General features: G+C 32.2%; 3 protein-coding genes and 1 non-coding gene across 4 annotated transcripts in view; 1 reads left to right on the forward strand and 3 right to left on the reverse strand.

Moving 5' to 3' along the window:
• The window catches only part of LOC105217407 (unextended protein), a 27,931-nt gene extending 12,247 nt beyond the window's left edge, over positions 1-15,684 (forward strand). Inside the window, exons 2-10 of the mRNA XM_011192391.3 lie at positions 6,336-6,702; positions 6,790-6,975; positions 7,150-7,365; positions 7,437-7,610; positions 7,680-8,325; positions 8,417-8,683; positions 8,756-8,982; positions 10,273-10,365; positions 10,431-15,684. Of these exons, the coding sequence (XP_011190693.2) occupies positions 6,336-6,702; positions 6,790-6,975; positions 7,150-7,365; positions 7,437-7,610; positions 7,680-8,325; positions 8,417-8,683; positions 8,756-8,982; positions 10,273-10,365; positions 10,431-10,637 (2,383 nt within the window). The 3' untranslated portion in view covers positions 10,638-15,684. The remainder of the gene's footprint in view (positions 1-6,335; positions 6,703-6,789; positions 6,976-7,149; positions 7,366-7,436; positions 7,611-7,679; positions 8,326-8,416; positions 8,684-8,755; positions 8,983-10,272; positions 10,366-10,430) is intronic.
• On the reverse strand, positions 15,257-22,305 carry LOC105217406 (serine/arginine-rich splicing factor 7). Its single transcript, XM_011192390.3, has 3 exons — positions 22,138-22,305; positions 21,612-22,027; positions 15,257-16,295 (listed from the first exon to the last, which is right to left on the reverse strand). Exons 1-3 carry the CDS (start codon positions 22,138-22,140, stop codon positions 15,929-15,931), a joined length of 786 nt encoding a protein of 261 aa, XP_011190692.1. The 5' UTR covers positions 22,141-22,305; the 3' UTR covers positions 15,257-15,928.
• LOC105217405 (nucleolar protein 58) lies at positions 18,046-20,064 on the reverse strand. Its single transcript, XM_011192389.3, has 2 exons — positions 18,648-20,064; positions 18,046-18,453 (listed from the first exon to the last, which is right to left on the reverse strand). The coding sequence occupies exons 1-2, from the start codon at positions 19,916-19,918 to the stop codon at positions 18,201-18,203; spliced, it is 1,524 nt and encodes a 507-aa protein (XP_011190691.1). The 5' UTR covers positions 19,919-20,064; the 3' UTR covers positions 18,046-18,200.
• Positions 18,529-18,605, reverse strand: LOC114804612 (small nucleolar RNA SNORD53/SNORD92). Its single transcript, XR_003752750.1, has one exon. It is a non-coding gene; the product is annotated as a small nucleolar RNA SNORD53/SNORD92 (small nucleolar RNA).
• Positions 22,306-26,821: the final 4,516 nt, after the last annotated feature.

Here is a 26,821-nt window from a genome sequence, read left to right on the forward strand (position 1 = left end):
CGCAAACAAAATGTTTCCATTGTATCTTAGCAAGTGCAATTTTGTTGCTACAGGCATAAGTATTTATGTAAGTACAAATATTTGTTATCGAATATTTTCTCCTTTTCTTTCTTTGTTCAAACGCGCAACAACAACAGTAATATTTCTGCTAAACCTTAGGGTTTTTAATTGTATTCATCTCCTTGCTCGTATGACTCATCATCACAGGCAGAGATAGTTACATATACTCACTGAATGTTAAAGAAGCAACAGAAAAGCTATTATTCTCTGGCAGATAAGTAATTTGAATACATATAAATGTCACGTACAACTACAAATCCGTATGAACATATCGGCAAAGAGCGTAGTTCTCACTAAGCTTCCTTACCACATCCTCTAAACATCGCAATATCGACTCTCTAAACAAGTTTAGACAAATTGTTGGTGTCTCTTATAATGGGACAAGTAATGTGTTCTTTCAAACTTCTACACAAAACTTTTGTTTAATCATCAATATTTACTTTATCGCTCTCGATATACATATGTATGTACACACTAAGTAACGAAAATAATTTACCTTGCAGTAGGGGTCAATACTATGAGCCTATAGAGTAGGCAATTGAAAAGTAAAGTCCTCTCTCGACGAACAAAAACTAAACTCTACAAGTCTCTCATCATTCCCGTCCTACTTTATGGTGCAGAAGTGTGGACGATGTCATCATACGATGAGACGACACTAGGAGTTTTCGAGAGAAAGGTTTTGCGGAAGATTTATGGTCCCTTAAACATTGGCAACGGCAAATACCGCAGACGATGGAACGATGAGCTGTACGATTTATACGACGACATTGACATCGTTCAGCGAATAAAAAGACAGCGGCTACACTGGCAACGTCATGTTGTTCGAATGGACCAAAATGCTCCAGCTCTGAAAGTGTTCGATGCAGTACCCGCTGGTGGAAGCCGAGGAAGAAGGAGACCTCCACTCCGATGGAAGTACCAGAGGGAGAAGGACATGGCTTCACTTGGTGTTACCAATTGGCTCCAAACTGCCAAAAGGAGAGATGCGTGGCGCGCTGTTGTGGACTCGGCTATAACCGCGTAAACGTGTTTACGCCAGTCAAGAAGAAGTAGCTATTTAGGCCAAATTACTATTATTGAACATTGAAGCAACATCCGAACCATGAACCTAATTTTCGACGAAGTTTCGAAGTTCATCACTCGTCGCAGGCTTTTTGGAATAGATCATAAACTTAACATATCCCGACAGGAAATAGTCTATCGGAGTCAAATCGCACGACCGAGACAGCCAATTGACTGAGCCATTTCGTGAGATAAAACGCCGGCCAAACTTGGTTTTCAATAAATCGATTGTGACATTCGCTGTGTGGCATGTAGCGCCATCCTGTTAGAACATTCGGGCCACAAATATTCGATTATCATTGAGCGGTAGCGATTCACATTCACGTGCCGGTCTTGATCATCACTGAAGAAGTGACGGCGCCGGCCCATAAACCGCACCAAACCGTATTTTTTCAGGATGCAATGGTGACTCATGGAGTAACCATGTGTATTTCTGCCAATAACGCATATTTTGCTTATTGACGAAGCCACTCAGCCAGAAAAAAGCCTCATCGCTGAAGATGATTTTTCGATGAAAATCCGGATCATTTTCAAGTTGTTGTTCAGCCAAATTCACCAACATACGACGATTCTGGTGGTCAAGTGGCTTCACTGGCACGGGAACATTTTGTACTGTACAAATTTGTCCACTAGACGCTCAATTGTTGATCTGACAGGACGATTATGACGACCATAAATTCGACGTAGCGTCCCTATTGAAATACATATTCTAGAAGCATTATATAAAATTAACTAACATAAATTTTGTTTATGATGATGATTATCGATGTTAATCCCACCAGAGAACATTTAAATATTGTATTAATTGTGTCTGATTTGGGCTTTCCTCTCATACATAATTATGTTCGGCAATGAAACTTTCCCAAATTGCCAAAATGAAAATAGCAAATGAAGTTAATTTTATATAACATAACATCATTATTGAAATCGATTCTTCATGCACTGGATACATGTCATCCAAATCATGCTATTAGCATAAAAGTTGGCAAAATGAATATCGTCATACATTTTATTCCAATATTTTTTACCCCCATGTAGTAAATACATTAATTGTAAACCTTTCTAAAATTATTCTGTCGAATATAATTATGTTCCGAGTATTTTTTATTTCGATTAATAATGTAGCATACATTATATGATGAAATTTAATATGAAATATAGCTAATGGGATGTAATAGGGTTTTCCATATTGATATTAGTGCTTTTTTTTCGGAAATACTTTGCCAAAGTTTGTAAATTAGAAATATATTTATTTTGATTATTTATGACCATTAACGGGTTCATAAGTCTGTATGTATGTAAATGTCATTATTTTCTCCTTAAAGATTTCCTTTTATCTCTCTAGTCAACTGTATTTATTCGTAGACAAGTGTTGCTTAGTTTATTGGTAGGTTTGCAGCAGATATGTGCAAAACTCAATGAGAAGCCAAAATGACGCACATAAAGTTCTATTTATAATAAGCAATGGCCCCAATCTTTCGCACATTTGGAAAATCTACGATAAAAAATAAATATGTATTCGAAAATCAATTTAAAGAATTATGTAGATATATCTTTATATTTTTATGATTGCATATATAAAATATATGCATCGATATACAAAATTATGATTTGCACACCAGTGCAAATTAGGCCTTTTTTATATTTACGTTCTCAAAGACGCCTACCTTACATTGGAGTCTATGCGTGTTAGAAATCATAGCATCTTTGCACGTACGAGTATATACATAAGTACATGCATATGTACATACATATATGAAATGCATTTAGGCCCTTAGTATATGTATATTGGATGATTGCCTGTTTTTGATGCACCTACGTATGTATGTATTAATTAATTTTAAATGTGTGGCCAATTTTATATGGTATTCAAGGGCAAGAAATGTTTTTATTGATTCACTTTGACAATAACTATTGTGCGACATCAGATTAGCAATATATTGAGAGAAAAGCGAAATGAAACCATGAAACAAACTCCAGTGATGTAATTACAACGCCGTTTATATTTTCCAAACACATTTTTGAATACTCTATTTTGAGATTTCTTGTTAAAATATGCAGGTTTGACTGAACATAGGTTTCATGAAATGGAATCAACATCGGGCATTTAATTTAATCTCGTCCTTATTGTGTTTATAGTCAATTTGTTTGAAGAATAGATTAAATTTGAGAGGAAATTTTCTCTAATCATTAGGAGAAAATTGACTTGGCCAACTAAACAAAAACACTGTGCAAGTTTTCATTTTTTTAATATAACGTACAATTACATTGTACAGTTTAATAACTAATCTTTATTATATTGCAGTGCAAAAAGAAAACAAAGTTCAATTATTTTTTAAAACATTAATGCTTTGGAAAGATATTTTGTTTTCAAAATATGTACTTAAGTGAAACGAAAGAAAAAACAAATAGAAATCGAATTGAAAACTCTTGAATTTTTTTAATTACAGTAATTTCACTCAGTATTATCTATCTTTGTCATATATTTAAAAGACACTAAATAAACTTCCTCTCAATCCCAATGGTTCTATTTATCTACACTTTGTGATCTCACACTGTATCGTATCTCATTAATTTACTCATTAATACATAATAATAATGTCGTTTTACCTGCCTTATCTATTCGTCATATAATATGGTTAGACAAGAAAATCTTATATTGTGGGCCATAACGCAGTTACACACATACATATATAAAGCCGTAAATTCTAAGAATATGAATGTATATACTATATAACCATATAGGTACGAGAACTATGTATGTCTAGCTTGAACCAATTGTTACCGGTGTTTTCAAGATTAAATGATTCCTTAAACTTTCATGATGTGTGCATGCACAATAACATAAACACTTAAAAATGGTAACTTTTTGTGAATATCTTTTCATAAAATCTTGCAACTTGACTGGCAACAACTCATAATCATAAAAGTACACGTACATACACGTACGGAAACCTACTTATTTAAGACCCTTGGAAGACGAGTGCGAAAAAACAAGTTAGTTGTGTTTATCCCGAACAAGAAAATAAACTATATAAGTAAATATATATATTTACAAGAGATAAGTATACCATAGTCAATATCTAATAATATCTAAGGTAACAAAAAAGCACGTTTATACGCATAACGCTTTGCATTTGTCCACGAAAATAATCTGAACAATTATAGCGTATCTATAAAGCTCAAGTGTCTTGCTGCCGATTTCTGGCGTAGCTTTATATTTATTGTTTTCCAGTATAACATGTCATGTAATGTTAAGCTACGGGTACTTGAGCCAAATAAATACATACATACTTACATATAAATATGAAATGTTGATAATTATGATAACAGAAGACTTCGTGCTTACGTGGTACTCAATTGAGTACTTATACTCAAATTCGGCATGTTTTTGTGTGCTATTTTCAAAATTTGTTTTGCTTGAATTCCTCAAACAAAAATACATAAAAAAATTTGCAGACAGTCTGCAATATTTTCCATTTCACAAATTTATTAGCAACGAAAATTTAACATGCGTATGTGTGCACGTGTATGTTCCTATTATTCATATGGAAATTGCCAAATATGCAAATTATTAAGTTTTAGGCAGTCGGTCAAGATGAGTGCAAAACACCCTACATGAATTATTATTATTTTGCAATTTATTTTATGTATTCGACGTATGTATGTATAAAGTATTATAAGTCAACTGAAGTCAATGCCAATAATTTTAAGTTTTCACACCAATCTTCCAAGAGTCGACCTTTTTTCTAATTTTATTAATTAAAACATTTTGTTTAAAAATTTTAGTTTAATGTCAAAAGGGTTTTAAAGTCTTACGTTTTTTTATTGATCTATTCATTTTGTTTGGATAACATCTTTTTCTCAAAAAGTTGCAAAACCATTACATTCACTAAGAAATAAAAACCGAAAAATAAATTTTAGTTTCTTTTTCGATATTTACACACTTCAGTACATATTCGGTACACATATAGATACTTTTTATGCGAATAAATACTATATAGAAATATAAATATGTATGTATAGCATCCGTTTTTTCGTCTGTTGGAAGATGTCCAAACAATTATTTAAAAAATATTTGTCTGCTGATATACTAAGTATTTCTAATTTTGTCAAAGGCAATGTTCTGCGTGTGAAATATATATACATGTCTGAATAAAATCAGGAAGGTCGAACGCTAGATATGGAAATAAATACATGCATACACATTTCTTTAAATTTAGTGGGTTTTTAGAAAATAAACGAGAAATGTCGTTAAGCAGAAGAGGTGTATACATAAAAATATTGCACAATTTAATAAATAAAATATTGTGGATATTGATGGTATGTATTTGGAAAAACTTAGGTTAGGTTCTGTTACATTTTTTCATATAATTTGCAATAGTCAAATACATACATACGTTTATAAAATTTACATAGTTGAGATCCGTGAAAAACTTTCGCATTTATTGTGAAGCATTAAATATATACTTTATTGGACTTGATGCTATGGCTCCTTGTAAAATAATAATGTACAAATTTTAAGTTATCACCTATCGAAGTTGAGTAATTTTATGACAACAAGAGGGGAAGAAATAAAAATTATTTATTGTTATCTGAGAATGAATGTGGAATCGAGCGTCTTTATTCGCCAGCCATTACTCCGTGTGACTTTTCCCCATTTCCAAAAATTAAGAGTACCTTAAAGGGTCGTTATTTTACAAGCATACGAGAAATTGCTTAAAGAGCCAAAGAAAGGCTATCGCGAAAATATACTTTGAGAAGTATTTCGATGATTGGAAGAAGCGCCATCATACATAAGTGCCTAATATCGAATGGGGACTACCTTAAAGACGAATACATTAATGTAGACGAATGCACTTCTTAAATCTAAAATCAGCATGCAACCACCTCTTTGCATGTCGCCTAAACACCACTCATCTAACATCCCTTTCCCTTTAGTCCGAAACTGCCCAAACAGCTCGTTTCCTGGGCCTTCTGGGTAAGATGACTTCGATGTCAATTAATTGAGGCTTGGTTTTCTTCATTGTTCTTGATACAGTAACGCAACGTTGCTCGAAAGATAATTGAACTTGACCACTAGGCTCCTTAAATTTCCGACTGTGAAATTCGTTGTGATTTCAGTTTATTTAGAATCATATGTTTAACAATGTAATTAATCTGATATTTATAAGTAAAATTCTTATATTAATGATATTTTCCATTATTTACAGATCTCGTGTTGAGCGTGATGCCTCGAGTGACGATTTGAAAATCTTCGGTTTTCGCGTAGAGTCGAGCAACAATGAGATTGAATACCACAATGGCGGTGTGCCTAGTGTGCTTAAAGATAGCGAATTTACAATGCGTATTTTCGGTAAAGGCATTACACCATTTACCGTTATAACATTCACCGCAATATCAAATACATTTGGTGGAAAATGTCAAATACCAGCAACTTTGTTATACAAACCCATAGAAGGTTCATCGACCAACGAATCTGCTGTCTATCGGATGTCACTACCTAAACTGGATGTAGCAATGACCAATGGCAGTGAAACATTTTACTTGTGTGCCAAAAATGATCCTCAAATGGATGTGGTGAGTACAACATTTTTAAATTGTATTATCACTTTTTTATACTGTAGAACATCTTTATATATTTTTTTACTTTCATCTACTTTATAGGGTAGCGCCACGGACACCAAACCGATGGCACATCAGGGCGGCGATGTCTATCTGCAAATGAAAACTTATGAAAATTTACTGCCCATCTGGTTGTCAATAGTCATCATTCTGGTCTGTTTAGGCTTCTCATCGTTGTTTTCTGGTCTCAATTTGGGTTTGATGTCACTCGATCGTACGGAACTAAAGGTATGTGTGTAAATATGTGTATAAATGCAACAACTGTTATGCAGATAAGACAAAACTCACAATGTACCAACGCTATAAGTATATAGCTTAAATCATTTAATTGTAATTATATTAAAAAATATGTATAATCATATAAAATGGTTAATTTTGAATTCTAATATATATTTTCTATAGATTCTGTGTAACACTGGTTCAGTTCGCGAACGCCAATATGCTAGAATTATACAGCCGGTCCGAGAAAAGGGCAATTTCCTACTGTGTAGTATTCTTTTGGGCAATGTGTTGGTAAATTCCACATTTACAATTCTGCTGGATGCTTTAACCTCAGGCCTTTTTGCTGTTATTGTTTCCACGCTTGCTATTGTCATATTTGGTGAAATTACGCCTCAGGTAAATCCATATAACTTACTCTATTTTAACTTATTAATCTAATTAACTTACCGTTGCTTATGTTGTTGTAGGCTGTTTGTTCGCGACATGGTTTGGCAATTGGTGCCAAGACTATTGGCATTACTAAAGTTGTTATGGTACTCACATTCCCCATGTCATATCCGATTTCAAAAATGTTGGATTGGGCATTGGGTGAAGAAATCGGCAATGTTTATAATCGTGAACGTCTAAAGGAATTAGTGAAGGTTTGTAGCGCAGATGGTGATACTTAAATAAATAATGCAATAAAATTATATTCACTTTTTGTTTAAAAGGTCACAACTGGTACAAATGATCTTGACAAAAATGAAGTCAACATTATTTCGGGTGCTTTGGAGTTGCGTAAAAAGACTGTTGCTGATGTTATGACACACATTGATGATGCATTCATGCTCTCTCTTGATGCTCTACTAGACTTTTCAACCGTATCTGATATAATGAAGTCAGGATACTCGCGTATTCCGGTATATGATGGCGATAAGAAAAACATCGTTACATTGTTGTATATTAAAGACTTGGCGTTTGTTGATACCGATGATAATACACCGTTGCGTACATTGTGTGAATTCTATCAGAATCCAGTTCACTTTGTGTTTGAGGATATGACGCTGGATCTAATGTTTAACCAATTCAAAGATGGTACTATTGGTCATATTGCATTTGTACATCGTGTTAACAACGAGGGTGATGGTGATCCGTTCTATGAAACTATTGGTCTTGTAACGCTTGAAGACGTTATTGAAGAGTTGATTCAAGCTGAAATTGTTGATGAAACTGATGTGTATATTGATAATCGTACAAAGGTGCGACGTAATCGTAGTAAAAAGCAGGACTTTTCAGCATTCGCCGAACGTCGCGAAAATCAAAAGATACGAATTTCACCACAACTCACCCTTGCCACTTTCCAGTACTTAAGCACATGTATGTATACATAGATAAAGAAAAAATATTCAACATAACCTACAATTATCAATTTGTAATAAAAACCAAATATATACTTTCAATTTTGTAGCTGTCGATGCCTTTAAAAAGGAACTTGTTTCCGAAAACATCCTACGCCGCCTACTTAATCAAGATATTATCCATGCCATCAAGTGCAAGGGCAAAAATAAAGATGATCCGCGCCTGTTCATTTACCAACAGGGAAAAGCTGTGGACTTCTTCGTACTTATTTTAGAAGGTCGTGTTGAAGTGACCGTCGGCAAAGAGAACTTACTCTTTGAAAGTGGCGTATTTACATATTTCGGTACAGCAGCCCTTCAGCCAAATGTCGTTGTTGGTAAGTAATTGTAGCTTCATTAGTTCCCATTCGCATCAAATATTTATTCAATGTTTGGATTATTTTTTACAGATTCACCTAGTCAACAAGTCCGTGGTTCTATACAGTCATTGAATATGGATGCTAAGATTCGTCAGACATTTATACCTGACTATTCGGTGCGTGCTGTCAGCGATGTAGTATACATCGCAATAAAACGTAGCCTTTACTTAACTGCCAAAAAAGCTACACTTTTAGAAAAGACCCGTAAGAGTGGTATTGAGCTGAATAGTGAAATTACTGATGATGAAGTCGAAAGGGTAAGTTCAGTAGCATAATAAAATAATTTTGTATCCAATCTACAGACACATCAATGACAGCTAATGGTGTAGTTTTCCATTATTTTGTATGTGTTGGGAGTCGTTGTTGTTGTTGCGGCATAAACTTTTTCGAAATAATTTAGAAGAATGATGCCGATTTGACAGTCCTTGGAGGGATAAAAATGCGTGTCTGTTCCGGTTACGATGAACAGACTGTCGTAGGAACTGATGCATGTCTTGTGTTTTTGGGGTCTGTATATAGGCTATGTTCCATTCTAAAATGTTTTCAGAAACGCTAATGAAATTTAGAAATAATGGAAAGATATAGTTGCACTTAGGGTCGTACAAAAATTGAGATAATATATGGTGGTATTGCAAATGTGCAAAATGGGTCCATTGTCGGCGTTAATTGAAAATTGAAAAAAAGCTGTAATTTAGTACAGAAAATAGGACTAAGGAGAACGATAGTGATAGCTCACTAACAAAAAACGTCAGACATACAAAATTTCATAGAAAAGATGATGAGGCATGGCGTTGCGCATTTTTGTGTCAAATACTATATCTCAGGAACTTTTTGATCACTTTTTGCTTCTAAGCCTAGTTTCCATATACATAATTTTAGGATAATAAAACTTTTAATATGTGAGATATCTTATAATTGAAACAGTCAAATACGGGCGGGCCGTACTTACAGTTATGCCCATAGAAGCAAAGAAAAAATGAGAAATGAATGTTGCCATTGCTCAACTTGTCTAGATTGTTTTTCACACATTTAGCTTTTTTGTTTTATTTTTTATAAAATAAAAGATCAAAACTCATATTAAACAATTAAAAATAGTCTAACGATTTATAAATAATTGTATTCGACTGTGATTTTGAGTTAATAGTTAGTTTAAGAATATTTGAAATATATTAAGGTTTACTTTTTAATTACTACAAAATATCGATTGCTGTAAAGTAGTTTGATGGCGAGAATGAGTAAAGTCGGTCAACAAATTACGCCTTATTGAAGTAGACTTTAAGCTAATTTACAGATATATATTATGTAATGCTATAAATGTTCGGTCACACCCTAACTTAGCGCTTCCTTACTTATTTGATATAAATTTTTATCAATAGATAAAAATATTTCCCCCCTTTTACTTACTCTAATATGTCTCCATTACTCAATTCCAATTAATATAATGACAGAAAATGTTGTATTTATTATTAGCCAACTTATTTAATTTATAATAGACTTTGTTTATATTAAAATCCAATACTTAATACGAACTTGCAATTTTTATACAGTTATTACACTCTGTGAACGAGGATGAAATTAGGGCGCATGTCAATCATAAAATAGCTGCAACTGGCAGCAATACAGCTTCACCGTCATTAAATGTGAGTATTTTAAATATTTAAATTACAATCAAAGAAGCAAAATTATAACATCTTTTCACTTGCAGGACATATCATTGCAGAGTCATAGTAATGCACCGCCACCGCACAATATGCACAGCAGTAGTAGTGGTGAAGTTTTAGATGTGGGCTCATTAAGTAGCCAAGTGACATCGGATCCAGTAAACGATCAATCAGAACATAATGGCGATCGCGAGAATGTCGCTACTACACCACTTTTGCCTAAGCCTAGTGATAGTGCTAATAACAAATAACAACAAGCATAACAACCAACGCGTATAACTCAAAAGTTTACATATGCATAAGAGTAGAGAAATAGCAAGTAATATGCATTTTAAGTTATAAATAACGAAACGAAGTCAAATCTTTCATTAATACAAATATGTATTTCGTTTACCAGCGTCAACGCGTTTGCTTAACATACACATACATATGTATGTCTATATTACGTTTGCACTGTCACATCAAAACAAAAAAAAAGAAAACATAAACAAAAAAAATAATATGTGTACATACCAAATATGTACTTAATTACGAACATTACCTGCGCTTGCGCATTAAAATTCTTTAACAATATCGTTGTCAACTAATGCAATATTACTACAACACAATTACTTATATAGTTAATTACTTGTTATACTTAATTACCTTTACTCTTTGCAATGTAACTTTTGAACTTTACAAGGTGTTCAGGTTTGTTTAGGTTTTAGCTGAACACATCGTTGTCACGCTGTAGTTTTCCTTTGCAATTAACTTAAGCGTAAAATCTAAAACAATCATCTAATGCAAACAGATGAATCAATTAATTAATGATAATAATGAGCAACAACACTTCGAGAGATACACAAATAAAATATTACGTACATACATATTTTTTCAACTAAAATAATAAATTGGGGCTTGTACATGTGAATATTTTATAAAAATGTAAAATGTATGTAGTTTACAAACAATAAGCTGAAAAAAGTAGAAAAACTAATTTTAAAAGAATACCTATGACAAAGGCATTTTCAGATGTAACTGATAACGTTGAACGCGAAGTTGAGTTGGATGGAAAATAATAAATATTAACGGCACATTTTTACATGTAAACTAAACAAAATTTAGTACTTGTTTTACACTAAATCCAAAGTTTAACGATTATGTTTTTTTTCAGTTGGTTTTTTATCAATAGCTTTATGGCTAGTCGATTAATACTGTGGCTAAATAAGTGTAATATGTATGTGTATAAATTTAATTTTGTGAGTGTTATTTAATTTTTTTTTTTAAACTGAAATTAAACTTTCGTTAAGCACTTAGATTAAAAGTCAATATTATATTGTTATTAAAATTTTTATTACTGTTTCCACGTATTATTATTGCGAAAAAAATTTTCGATTATGTTTTTTATTTTATTTTATCTTATTAGTTTTACACTTACGCCAGATTATACGTAAAAAAACAGCAACAACTTAACTTAAACGCTGCTATCTGCAAATGATTTTGTCATAGAACGCAGCAATAACATTATCGTCATAAACGCGTAGTTGACGATAGTCTATTGAAGTAATATAAAAAAAGAGTAAATGAAAATTTTTTGAAAAAATGAAATTAACTTATGGGTGGGCAAATTACGTATGTATGTAATAATGTTCGAAAATTATACCTCAGTGCGTACATTGCGACGTACGTCCAATAATATCTAATGTACTTAAGAGCGATGTGAAACAAAAGCAAAAACAAAAAAGAAAACTAAAACTAAAACTAAAAAAACAACAACACCATGTGGTAGTATTGTATGTATAATGAATTGAAAATGCAACATAGCTTGCTGACATTAATATTAAACGCATTATGTTTAAAATATATGTATTATTTGTCGATATTGTAGAAATTATATTGTTGTAGGCCAATAAACAATATCGATATTTTTCATACATACAATACATAACTAATAGTTTTGTTTATTGCCACATATGCTGTTTTATATATATAAACTTAAGAGATTTGTTACTGGCGTTTATATACTATATATATACATGCATACATATATGTGTATTTAAGAACAAAGAGCGCTTTTATATAAATTTAGTTTATATTATTTTGTACAGGAGTTGTGAACTTCTTTACTTGTTGTCCATTTAATTATGTTAAAATGCGAAGTATACTGAAAGTAAATCTATTAAATACAATTTATTGAAATTTTTATAGAAATTCTCACGAATTTAAGCAATTTAAAACAAAAAAACAACAAATATATATGCTAAAGTGTTAAAAACCCTCAAGCGCTTCCTTACTTTCTGGTTTTAAATATTTGCATACATACTATCGTTTAAAAATACAATAAAATTTCATTATTCTGAAATATGTTCGACGTTTTTTTATTAATTTGTCCATTTTCATTGTACCTGAGTAAACATTATTATTGACTGTTGTAAGTATTATCATTTATATGAAAAGGTACTTTGAAGTTAACACGAAAAACATTAATTTCTGATACACAAGTTGTAGAAGTTAGTTTTGGGTTTGTTATTATTATCCTCTTATACCACGTACATTATGTGTTAATATTTGATATATGTTGCGTCTACGAATACTTTCCCAACAACCTGTGTATCATTCAACAAAGTATATTAATTAAATTTCACTACACTCGGAAAATTGCACAAATTATAAAAAAAGTTTGGGATATCAATGAAATTCTTTATTCCTGTGAAAGTGCATTCGATGCCATTATGTATGGAACTCGATTTCTTTTCCATGGCTACCACGGGCACTGGCCGTCCTGTTGGAACCACATATTATCCAAGTCGTGCCAAAAATATTCAGTTGTGCCGTTCTTGACCATCACGGAAGAATGACGCCACCGGCGCATATACCGCACCAAATTGAATTTTTTCGGGATGCAATGTTGACTCATGGAGTTCGTGTAAATTGCTGCCTGACCAATAACGCATATTTTGCTTTTTGACGAATCCACTCAGCCAGAAATAAGTCTCATCGCTGAAGATGATTTTTCGATGAAAATCCGGATTATTTTCAAGTTGTTCTTCAGCCAAATTCATCCAACATTCTTCAGATCTTGCGTCAATTTGATCTTGTAAAGATGTAGGCCAAGATCTCTTCGCAAAATTTGCCACAACGACATCACAGAGATGCCCAACTCTTGAGAACGACCTGTGAGAGACTGAATTGGATCTTTCTCAATTGATGCGCTAACGGCTACAATATTCTCGACACGTGAGACAAAGAAGTGTTTGTGTTTCTTTGTCTCACTGGCACGGGAATATTTTATCCTGTGCCTGCGGGTTGACGATCAATTGTTGATCTTACAATAGGATTATGACAACCATAAATTAAACGTAGCGGTTTTAAAGTTGAGGCCACGGAATTTCGGAAGTAAATTTTAATAATTACACACGTTGTTGAATCGTACATCTTTCCATGATGAAATGGCAAACCTTACTGAAGAGAAATGTCAAAAGAGTGGACAAAATATGACGACGTTTGCTGTCTACTTTTGTAGCGTGCTATTGAAAACCCCTATACTTACTCAATATATGATCTAGATCATTTGAATGTATCTAAACCAATAGGAGTGAAATATCTTTCAGATAGCCATTTAACGCTACACATAACCGAACAAAAACCCGTGTTGTCTTACGAAAGCATAGTAGAAAGATAATACTAATTAGGTGGAAAAATAATCAATGCGGTGGACATGACCAAAAATCTAGATAAGAAAGCTGCCACTAAGCGAATATGATTTCGTTGTTTTTATTGTAGCGGCATAAAACGTTTCCCAAATAACTCCGATTACAGCTGCCGAATTGACAGTCCTTGGTCGTATAAGAACCCAGGTCCATTCTGGTTACGTAGCACCGTCGTGGGAATAGGATCACAGCATTTCGCTGTGAAGAAGAAAGGCGATAATGGTTGTTACTGGCTGGAAATTTGTGGCTATTTCTGGTAGTAACAACTTGTAAAGGTTCAGGCAGATAATCATGCTTCATAGAATCAAAATAAAGCAGCTTGCTGGTTGTATACCGATCACTGCAGATTAAGATGTTAAATGCACAGGATCTGGTCGACAAAATACTGGTTCTCGGAACTTGCGAAGGCAATATTTGATTCACGCACAATGGTAAACAAGTTCTTAACATTTTCTATTCAACGAAATTGTAAACGAATAATATAATATCGCTCATTTACATGAATAGCGGCACAACTCATTCAACTAATCATGTAAATGAGCGATATGTATGTATATGAAAGTAAAAGGCTTTCCTATGAGCAGCCAGTCGACTTGTGAAAATGGAAAAAATTTAACATATTGAAGTTATTAATATGAATTTATTAGAACATCAAAAATATTTTATTTGCTGTTCTAAGTAGTTAAAAATAAAATACATACATATATCTTATTTCAAATGTTTGCTAACGTATACTACATATTTATTAGCATTCTTCATGATACTGGAAATAATCCTAGACTTGTATAAACAATTCGCCGCAGATGGAAATTATGTGTTCTAAGAAATTATTGGCATTGTTGAACAAAAAATATATAATATTAATGTGAAACGCTGGTCGGATGAAAGAAAATGTGTTAAAAACTAACTTTCCAATACGAAAACTAATCTTTATGCTCTTATTATGAATTTAAATTGACTATGCATTTAATTGTCCTTCACTTAATTAACCTTTATTCTTTTTTATTTTATATATTTCTTTACTAATATCTTGTATGAGCGGAACTTAGCTGCCGACGTAACATTGTAGTATATTGTAGTCAATGTGTATAAAAGATGGTTACTCACAAATTATCGATCAAAAATGTTTAGATTTATTCAATAGTTCTCCAATATAGCCGATTTGAACAAAAACTCTCAAGTAAATTGTACTCTTGCACTTTTATATCAACCAATACGTGCAGCATTTATTGAAAATTTTAGACGAAATCATGACAAATCAATTTTTGTACAAAATGCAATTATGAAATATTTGGCGCGTAACATGTTCGTATGTTTGTAAACAGTGGTAGCGTTTCGGGCCTGATGTGCATTCAATCGAAATGAGCTTAAATTTAGTTTAACCTATTCAATAAATCTACTGCTTAAGATGAGTAGCTTATAAAATATTAAAATAAAAAAATACAAACGTATGTATTTATGTATGTTGTGTGAACTTTTTTTTTTGTTATTTCGCTGTTTTTTAGATGTTTTCAGACTTTGTTATTGTTGTTCATTTGTGGTAAATACATTATTTTATGTCTCCATAACAATTAATGAATATCCATGAAGTTATCCATTTAACGTAGTCTCAGAAGTCTTTTCAGTTTACAAGTATTTTTAAAAAGTTTCAACTCTTCGTCTACTTAAAACGACACACGGCATAATATTCGAATTTTAGGAATTCGTTTTGCAACTATTTGGATTTTAATAGCGATTTGATTGAAATGAAGGAGAGGAGTAAAACTTTATAATCATGCACTGCGATCGAGCGTGTATGCTGCTGCTCAATGTCTATTAGTTGTATTTACTGTTACTGTCACAACGGATGTCTGCTAATCTCTGCGTGAACTAGATCTTGATGGTGTTGAATCGCCTCGTCGATTACGTTTTGTCGATATATTACGTCTTGGCGACGGTGATACGGAGTCATCATAACGGCGTTTTGGCGATGGTGAGGCAGCACCGGTGCCGCCATTACGTTCATCCTCACTATACCGATGGTATGTGCTGCCATTCTCCGTCGTGCTGCGTCCATTCTCACGTGACTTACTGTTGTAGGCGACATCTCGTGACTTGCGTGAACTTTTATTCGCCGAAACCGAACGGCTCCGGCTACGTGATCGGCTTGCCGAAGCTGCACTGCGTGAACGCGATCTGTGATTGCGTGAAGCACTGCGAGAACGACTTCGGGAGTTGCTTCTGAAATTTTATAAATTGATGAATATATGTTAGTTAATAAAGAATATAAATAATTTCGCTTATAAAATGTAAAAATCTTATGTGTTTTTAGAAAAACTTTTTTATGCCCTCGCAATATGCTCAATAATATAATTGCTTTATGAATAATTTTAACATTTAAAAGTAGTCTAGACAAATATTATCTGTGACGAGACAAATTGAGTCCGCCTTTTTTCTGTCCGACAATACGAAAATGTAGATATCTTGATGAAACTTGGCTTACCTTGAAAAGGTAAAGGTTTACCCTGAAAAGGTTGATTGCCTGAGGAATCAGATCGCAGTGTTGTGGTCCTGCAAGTCCCAATACGCAAGGTGCTTAATATTTATCCAATTTTGTATACGTATAGTTAATTGTCAATGATTTTAAAAACGGAGAATCGGTTATGACTTTTGCAAAAAAAGTTTAGAATAAATCATACTCTTGTTTTTCGAACATTAAACAAATTTCTCACATCATGCGCTGTTGTTCCAGTGCATAGAGGTGAAAGGCCTCGGAAAAGACGCGAAACAATTAAAATTATATCGCAACATCTATTGTAAGGCAATTACCATTAAATATATCACTGAGGTCCATACAACGTCGAGCTGTCCAAGTTGGATTTTCATGTTAAATTTTTTTAAAGGACAAGCGCGACTGCAATTTGCGGATATGTACAAATCGACATTCAATATGAAAGATTCAGATTGATTGAAGCTGGCCGAAGGGATAACGCCATATTATACAACAGGCATGGTGAAGATAATGTACTAGTGTGGTGTTGTTTTTCAGGTCATGGAATAGGGCAATTCATCGTATCTATGGTATAATGGACAAAAATATTGTTCAGAATACTATGCTGCATTTAAAATGGATTTATCAATACGGCAACGACCCGAAACACACTGCCCCGATATGCAACTATATTGAAAAATAATACGCAAAAAAGTATTAGAAGACAAAAATGTTCCTATCATAAAACAATTTCGTGTTTTAGTTTTGTCGAACCAGAATTTTGGAGTTCTTCATATATGAATTATTGTCTTTTCTTTTTAATACGTTAATTTGTTTAATTTTGACTAATTTAAAAAACAATGAACTTTATTATTTCATTCATCAATACCAGTATACCACGGCATAATACAAAATATAAAATTTTACTATCGAGGTAGAATTTTAAGAGTCCCTATATCGTATGGAGGCGAACAAAAAATATGATATTACACTTAGGGATTGCATAAATCATGTAACCAAGGCATGAGATACAGAAGTCAAGAGCCAAACAATAGCAAACTACAACAAACCAAATTACAGAATACATGTTTTAACGTATCTACATAAATCTTTAAATAAAGTAAATAAATAAAACTATGTATAAATCTATATTATACAGCTTTTCGATAAATAATATATTTTAATGAAAGTTTCTATAACTCGAAGTCTCTCTCACTCAGAAGTTTTTTGCGGATCATGGTGATTCGAGTTAGGGAAGTTCAACTATATAAATTCTGGTAAATAAGCTAAATTTAGAGTTTAGTTTTCTGTACGTCTCTAATTACAAGTGTCGACTTACTATCCAATTTCCTGTTTACAACGAATAACCAATTCTCAAACTCGTGTTGATAGGAATATTGCGGGTATATTTTAAAATCAAGAGAATTGCTACTTTTTGAAACAATTACTCTTAAGAACGGCTTCCAAAGCAAAACTTACGAAATATTACCAAACCAGGGCTACTTTTTTAAAAAATCAAGTAAAATACATTTTATTGTATAGCTACAATTACTCATCAAAAGTATAATAATATGTACTTACATATGTATGCTTATAAACAAACACTTTGTACATCTAAATATTAAACCTAAAATATAGCACTAAAATTAAAAAAGCTAATCAGAGTCCGGCTCCTTATTTTTAGCTTTCTTTTTTGCAGGTGGAGCCTCTGTTTGCTCTTCATCTTGATGCTTATTCTTCTTCTTCTTTTTCTTTTTCTTTTCTACTCCACTCGTTTCTTCATCTTTAGTTACTTCATCAGCTTCTGCTATTGGTTCATCTTTATTTTCGGCAGGTGATGATTCCGAATGCTTACGTTTTTTGACAGACAATGTACTGTCGGCTTCAGGCTGATAAGTAAACACCTCGCTAAAAAAAAGACAATATACAATTAAAAATATTGCAGATTTAAATACACAAAATTTTGTGAAATAATTCAATAGCACCATCAGACAGCCAAGGTTTATCGTCATATCGTATGATCAGATACATGCGAAACCTTTTTGATATCATCATTAAAGTGCAAAATTATTTTACATAATTTAAAGTAGTTCAAATAATACCTTTTAGCTTGATATTTTTCGAATTTAGCTTTAGCTTTTCCAGTACCGGACAGTTTTCGAATGTTGCCTTCTTCCAGCAATCGCAGTCGAGCTTCTAGTTTTACTTTATGTGTTGCCCCAAGTTCACAACTTGCCTCTTCCCCAAAAGCGTCAACACGTGTGGCCAGCGACGCCTTTGCAGCCAGTGATCTGGACATTTTACCTTTATTTTTCAAACTGGCCTGTCCCACCAATTGAGCGTGGAATATTAAACCGTATTTTGGTGTATCTTTTTTAGTTTTCAATGCACGGAATAATGCTTTTTCCGCACCCAAAATTTGTACAGTGGAAGATGGATGTTTGGCCAGATTAATAAGCGATCCAGCATGCGCAATTAAACGCGCCCCCACAGTCTCGCCCACAAGAACTGTTAAATTAGGTGCCATAGCCATCATTCGCGTTTTTAAGTAGTCATACAGATGTGTTCTATATTCGTCAATCGAAAGAATTTCATCGCATAAGCATTGAATATTCATAATATCTTCTTCAGATATTTCAGTCCCCATAGAAATTTCGGCAGCTTCCTTTACTTTCTCTTCCACTTCCTCTGGCAAAATATCAGACAGATCTGAATGAGCCATATTTTCGCGTGTGCCCACTAATTTAATAGTTTTTACGAATGCTATATTGTCAGTAATAAGCTTTCCAAGTTCTGGAAAATGCCAGCCGTACCACTCACGTGCACGCATCATATAATTATTTAACTCCTTATCCAAATCGTCGAGCAGACATTGAGCTTGCACAATCATTGTGTCGATTTTATCAGGAGAAAATTTCAATTTATAGCGAGACAAAGAGTGCGCTAAGCCTAGCGCCATGGCTGTCATCTCCCGTTTTGGTAGACCACTCAGCAAACTATCCGCCTGTTGACGTATGCAACGCATCAATTCTTGAACTCCAGTGTTATAGACACATGGCACAGCTAATTTATCTTTAATGGCATTACCCAATTTCGCATCAGCGACCAATAATGATGATTGCACTTCGTCGCCGAACAATTTTTTCAATGTTTTTTTAAGGGGTTTAGACATTTTGCCCTCCACTGCAGCTGTAGCTGCTGCCAAAGCTTCCGTCGTATCATTGAATTTTTCAAAATGTTTCAACTTCAATAATTTATTGGCTTTTTCCGGTGTTTGAAATTCCAAATATAGGTTATCTACTTCTGAAAGTTTCTTTTCGTCCAATAATTTAAATATAGCGTAGCCCGCCGGCGTTTCGTATAAAACAAACATTTTCTACAGTGTTGTATCGATGGATACACCAAAAATGTTTCCTTTAATTCAAAACGCTTTATATACTTTTAAATTTTTTAAATGCCACAGTAAAATTCACTCCGAACGACACCGATGAAAAATCAAAATGAAAGAAGAAACGACACTCGTGGAAAACACGTGTATGCGCCATTCCGATTACAGCGCCCCTAGCGGCTTTTTCGTAAGCCATTCACAATTCACAAACACTTTCAATTCACAATAATCGGTAAAATTTAATAAGATGCCCGTGAAATTGCCAATTTGAGAACTTATTAGCTGCCGAAATAATTGAAGCTTATTTCCGAAATTAGTTACGCTTTACTAAATTAAATATACTATATTTGTTTAATATATATATATAGGTAGTTATAGTTTTTAATATAAAGTTTTATAGTAAAAATTGATTTTTTTACAATAAAACACAATTGTCGAAATAATTCTCTATAAACCGTCCTTACGTACTAACGCCACTGCTTCCAAAATAGAATAGTTAGAAATTGCGAATAACCGGGGTGTCCTAAGTTCTATTCTATCACTTTATAAATGGGGGGGACTTCGGCTGCGCTTAAAAAAAAATTCCCTGGTGGATCCAGCTCCATGAAAAAAACCAAAAGAGCGGTGGCGTTAATAAGTAATCATAATTAATAATTAACTGAAAATCCATACTTATTCTTGCTTAAAGGTATCTTCTGATTACTCAACCATTAGTAACTAACAATTTAAGACTAATGCTGTCTACCTTTTATGCGGATGGTATTTTCAAAAATAATCTATATTGTGTATATAACATTAATCCCGTAAAGACAGCCACCCATCTTTAAAAAATTGCCAGCTTATATAATCTCCCAATATTTCAAGCAAACTGTATAACAAATTATTAGAATCCCTGAAATCAATTTACCAATCATTTCTACAATGTTTTTATAATAAAATTGTATATGTAGACACATTTTAATGTAGAGCCATTTATCTGGTTCCTAAGAAAAGTCAAAGTATCTTCGAAATTGGTTACGAACATTGTCCGTAAGGTATTGCATGTTACATGAAATGTAACATACTAACGAATGGTAGAATAAATAAAAATTAGTAATGATAATCGGTTAATGACGTATTAATGTAATAGTTAGAATGTTCGAATAACCGGAGTGTCTTAAATTTGTTTTGAACTAACCCTGGTTTATCCAACTCCGTGGTATCCATAAAACTAGTAGGCGGTAGCGTTAAGTATTTCATCCCGTAATATTTATAATGGAAATAATAAGTTATTATGCTTCAGAAATTAAGTTTCTAAAATCATTAATCTAATTCCCTGAAATTCATTCATAAAATATTTATTTATAGAAAGTGCCAAACGTAAATTAAGATATTTGTTTAAATACTTAAAGGTGTTGGTTTATATGAAATAAAATGTACACAACACTATAACAATAGGATTTTATTATGTCTGTTCGTAATCTATTGCAATTGTCCGATCGATTTACTAAATTCCAAAATTAAATAATAGTCTCAGTCTCATATTAATTCCAGGTATACTCTATACGTATCAGATAAACGTTGCAAATAGTCAATCCAACACACTTTTGTGAATGCATTGTTGATGACTTACTAAATATTTTATAAATAATTACACTACTGTATGTTTTTACGTTATGTATAATAAAAATGCACTTACCGACGACGACTACCTCTACGACTATCACGACGTCTGCATTCTCTGGCATAATGTCCTCTTCCTCCACATTCATAGCATTTGTTATCATCTGAATTGTTTCTACGAGAACGATCCCGCATACCACGTCGATCACCTCCTCGACCGCTACCACCACCAGCAAACTTTCCTGTAGATAATTCTACCCTTGCACGGCGACCACAAACTGTCCGTCCATCTAAACCGCGCACAGCATCTGCCGCATCTCGGGCACTTTCAAATTCAACAAATGCGAAGCCTGGCGGGTTGCGTGCAATCCAAACACTTCGTAAAGTTCCATAGGCGCCAAACGCATATTCTAAATCATTCTTCCTAGCACTATTGCCCAAATCACCAACATATACCTTTCTGTCGCTGGGGTATCGTGACATTTTTTTTGACTGGTGTTAAAAAAAATATACAAAATCCATAGAAAATGATGTGAATGAAAAATCGATTGCGGGTTAGAATATTAACTAACGCCTACACAAGCCACAAAACTGTTGCTTACCATTTTCGCCACTATGCACTGCTATAATTAAAAATACTATATATTTTCCTCCACAACTCTATCTTTAATTATATTTTCAGGAAGTCTCACAAAATTATTTTCAGAACATCGTCCCTGCAAAAAAAGACCGCTTGCAGAAATATAACTCGATGCAAAACTTGTACATTAATGGTGCTGCCATATATTTTAATGCCATTTTTCATGATTTTTCTCAAAACAGTTTAAGTAAAAACATACAATTTATTATTAAATAAAATAAATATTATTATATAAATAAAATATAGTTTACTATTTATTGTACTACAAAAATATCTATATTTTAAAATAAATTTTTACTCTTGTAAGCTATGAAAGAATAGCAAAAAGTCATGAATAAAGATAGTATATGTGAACATTAAAATAACTTTATTTGGAATATTTATTGGCAAATATATTTATATATTTTAGATGAACACGTGTAGGATTTTTATTTACATATTCTGATCATTTACTTTGTAATATACGTGCAATCCAGTGGTATTACCTTAAAATTCCGTCAATCTGGCGACATGCTGATTGGAATTTAGTGGTGAATTACTCAAGAAGTGAGTATTAATTCACGTTCACATTGTTCCGAAAGTTATTTAGCATTTTATGTTATGATATTTGTTAAAATTAATATGAATAAAAATATTATTAGTTTCTTGTAAAATAACTACAATGTCGAGCATTGTTTTGCAAAATCGAAAGGTCTACATAAATCTATCCATGAATTATCCACTCCAGAATATAAAGATTGCTAACTGGTTTGGTAGGGATGTAGTGCTTAGCCATTCTTCTTTATTAAATCATTATTATCTCCGTGATTATTGTATTAAATTTATTCCCGTCAACTGATTTCCAATTAAACAGCCCTGCGATTAAGTCATATAGTCTATTTGACGTAGTGGGAACAGGTGTAATAAATATGGATATTCCTTGAATTCAGTTGTATTAAATTTAAATTTATTTGATCTCTAACTGTAATGCAATGATAATTGTTAATTAAACCACACAGAAAATTTTCTTATTATATTTTATTTAATATTGATGCTGTATTACATAGGTAAACTACGCAACCAATTTGACTGCAAAAATTTTTTGTAGGCTATTTTTGTAATGAGTTTTAAGCTCTGAAAAAGGTATTGGAGAATTGTTTTTAAATAATATAGTGGAAACATCAGCTACACACATGCTAAATGTATATAACTAATATTATTCATATTTATAATAATAATATTTAAATTAAGCCAATTAATTTATGTACGCCTATACATGAACGTAGAATATGTTTTTTTTTATTTTAACGACTCATGTTGTTAATATATACACAACATGTATGTAAATGAACATATGTATGTCGTGTGTTTGGACAAACTATATCGAATGTGGCACCCTATAATTTTAAATATGATATAATTTTAATTAATCTAATCAAATCTTAAAGAACCAACCAAATTCCAAATCTTATTAACACGAGAGAGAGAGAGAATAATATTTGATTTTACTATATTTAAATAGTATTGATAAAAAATAAAATCTCAAATGAAAAGTATAAAAAATCTGGGTATGCCTGTATATAAATACTTAAAATTTTTGTATTTCAAACCGCCCTTCTCGCGTAAACGCACTGCTGAAAATGTATTGTATATATTTATTTTAAAGAACAAAATTCATATTGCTACATTAATACATATGTACGTAAATACAGTTGCTTTATGAATATTTCAAAATGAAAACGTCATTTATAGACAATTTATATATATTTATGTATGTATGTATGTAAGTGTGCTTAATAAAAAAGTTTCTTTAAACATTTAGGGCTCAACGCTTACAAAAAATTATGGTCTCACTACATTGGTTTAGACGTAACAAGATACATATACACTATACATAAGTGCTTATACATTGTATGTTTGTATGCATGTACATGCAAACGTTTTGAATAGCGTGTCGGTTGGTTTTAGATTTATTGTACCTATTTTGTATATTTTCTTTCTTCATCATAAAAAAACGCTCATCTAAAATTTACGACGATTGCTGCTGTTGTTGTTGTTATATTTTCATATTATACTCTGAACTTATTTGGGGTTTACAAATTGAAAACGTTTATATGTATATAATCAATTACTAAACTATACATCCATTGACATGCTTAAACATTTTTAATGTATTCATGATTTTCACTATTCATTACCAGTTTCACATACTATTTTTGCTCATGTTTTTGTTATGTTTCTATGCTTTAATGTTGTCTAAATGGTTTATTTAGTTTTTTTTTTAAACGTAATCAACAGAACTATATGTATTAGTGAGGTTACACATACATACATATTATTTATGTAGCGAATATTATTTACTATTTGTTTTACTTTTTCTTGAATTCTACATAAATTACTCATCTTGGCTAAACAATTATATTTGCAGATGCCTCCATTTGTCATTATTAAACAATATTATTCCATGTAACCAGAATTCATATACGGATTTATTATATAATACTCAAAGAGCGCATTGTCACCATTTATCATTTAAATCATTAAAAATTTATTTTTGCATACCACTTGTTGCTTTTATTTTAACACTCTTTTTTTCCTATTACGTCAAAACTTTTTACAATTCAATTATTATATTTAGTAACAATGTCCTTGATAGATATTTTGATTACTTAGGCACTGTGTTCATATTATAATTAAGAATTAATTCAATTAGAAGTAATCAACTGACAAACACAATAAGAATTTTCAAATTAAAAATAATATATATGTATGTAAGTAGAAGAAGAAGAAGAAGAAGAAGGAACTGTGACTAGCACGTCCTTAAACAGCAGAGTTAATCCGCTATAGCATAAGCATATACTTTTGGGAGTTACTTATAATTTGCCTTTGAAGGTACTACCATATAATCTATAATATACAAATGTATTATGAACTGTTGCTAAAGTTGCTTGATATACACATACATAATACATACAAAAACTCTCTCGATGGTTATACGAGTATGTAGTATAGTTAGTGAAGACCGGCGTTTGCAGTACTGGAATCAGCTAACTACAACTCTGGGGGGAACTTAATGTTATGCGCATAAATGCAGTTTGAAAGCATCGCCCTATTTTTGTTTGTGATTTACGTCCTTCTTTACACTTTTTCGATAGTTCAAATGTTTCTATGTTTATTAATTGAATTTATTGGTACAGGCAGAAGAGGCAAACAAATGACTTGCAATTTTCGAAATTTCAAATGCTTCAAAGTATTAGCGATTTCATACAAAAACTTTGAACTGCACGTTTGTTATTTTAATTAAATTAGAAGTTTGAAAACCGAATTGCAACGCCTGTATAGTTGCACTATAGGTAAATGCGAAAATTATGTTTTATACGCGCGGATGTGCAAAATTACAAAGCAGCACTTACATTAAGCACGTAATAGTATTGTTTGGGCGTTAGCGTGGTCATTTATTAAAAATATATGTACGATATATTGAGTTGTTCCCTTGCAAAATCATTAATAAATTCATTGATACCATTTATACACGATTTAATATATGCATTTTCATGTACTCATCTGAAATCATGTATCTACGTACATACGAAGTTATTGTTTATTATACAACAGCATATATGTATATGCTATATAACCAAATCAAGCATTTGTAACTCAATAGTGTTGAAAAGTAATAATTTGCCTGTATTATAATTTCAAAGAATTGCGCAGAAAACAGTTTGTCGGCTCTTAATTCTTAATTATTTTTTAGTTTTGCAAAAGTATGTGTACTTCAAGCCGCACGAACTCAAAACATAAATTCCGTTAAATAACTCACTTAAGAAGTGTCTTATACTTTCTAGCGACAATGTAATTGAAATACATATACAAACATAGGCATATATACGTATGTATTGTATGTATATATATTTATTTTTAAATGTAATGAGTTATGCTAAATTGCCAACAAACAGTTTTACTGTTACCGTCACTAGCATACGAACCGCACTTATTTTTATCATTAACGCTATTTTCATATTGGTTGGATTTTTAAATATTTTGTTGTTAAATTTTTAATAACTAATTTTGGTACGAAATTGTAGAAATTCTTATTTAAAAGATAATATGAATATCGTAGTATGTTGACCCATTTATAAGTACATTTATCTATATGTATGTATGTATGCATGTTATTATAATAAGTATCAATCTTATATCCACTTAACTGTTATTTTGTAATTGGCTTTTATTTGAATCTTTTGCAGGCGAATAGTCGATGTTAATGGCGACAATAACATAAACTTGCTACGTCGGCGTTAACATCGACAGACGGACAGATGAACGAACGCTACATCAGCCATCCATCATCTGTCGTTCTCTTGGAGCCACGCGACACTTCAACACTTGGCTATATGGAAATAATTTTAAAAACTAAATTGCTAACCACTTTTTAAGTATTTTGTTGTTGTAATTTACATTTTTTGCTATAATTATGGTTTACAATTTGCAAACTGATCTTTTCCTTATTTTTAACAATATGAACTTTTAGTGGGCTTGTTTTTGTTGTTGCTGGTTATAATTAATTTATTTTCTTTTTTTGTGAGTGGGGAAATGCTTCGTTTTGATTACTTAATTATTTTAATTTAATTATATTCATAGCTATGCATTTATGTATGTATATATGT

The sequence above is a fragment of the Zeugodacus cucurbitae genome, chromosome 3, assembly GCF_028554725.1.
Source record: "Zeugodacus cucurbitae isolate PBARC_wt_2022May chromosome 3, idZeuCucr1.2, whole genome shotgun sequence".
Lineage (NCBI taxonomy): Eukaryota > Metazoa > Arthropoda > Insecta > Diptera > Tephritidae > Zeugodacus > Zeugodacus cucurbitae.

Bases quoted from the DNA above. Each gene is read 5' to 3' on its own strand.
- LOC105217405 (XM_011192389.3), bottom strand. From the start codon at position 19,918: ATGTTTGTTTTATACGAAACGCCGGCGGGCTACGCTATATTTAAATTA. The intron at 18,454-18,647 runs GTATTATTTGAA...TCTTTTTTTTAG, and splicing joins GAAAAATATCAAGCTAAAAG to CGAGGTGTTTACTTATCAGC.
- LOC105217406 (XM_011192390.3), bottom strand. The intron at 16,296-21,611 runs GTAAGTGCATTT...ATAAAATTTCAG, and splicing joins CGTAGAGGTAGTCGTCGTCG to AAGCAACTCCCGAAGTCGTT.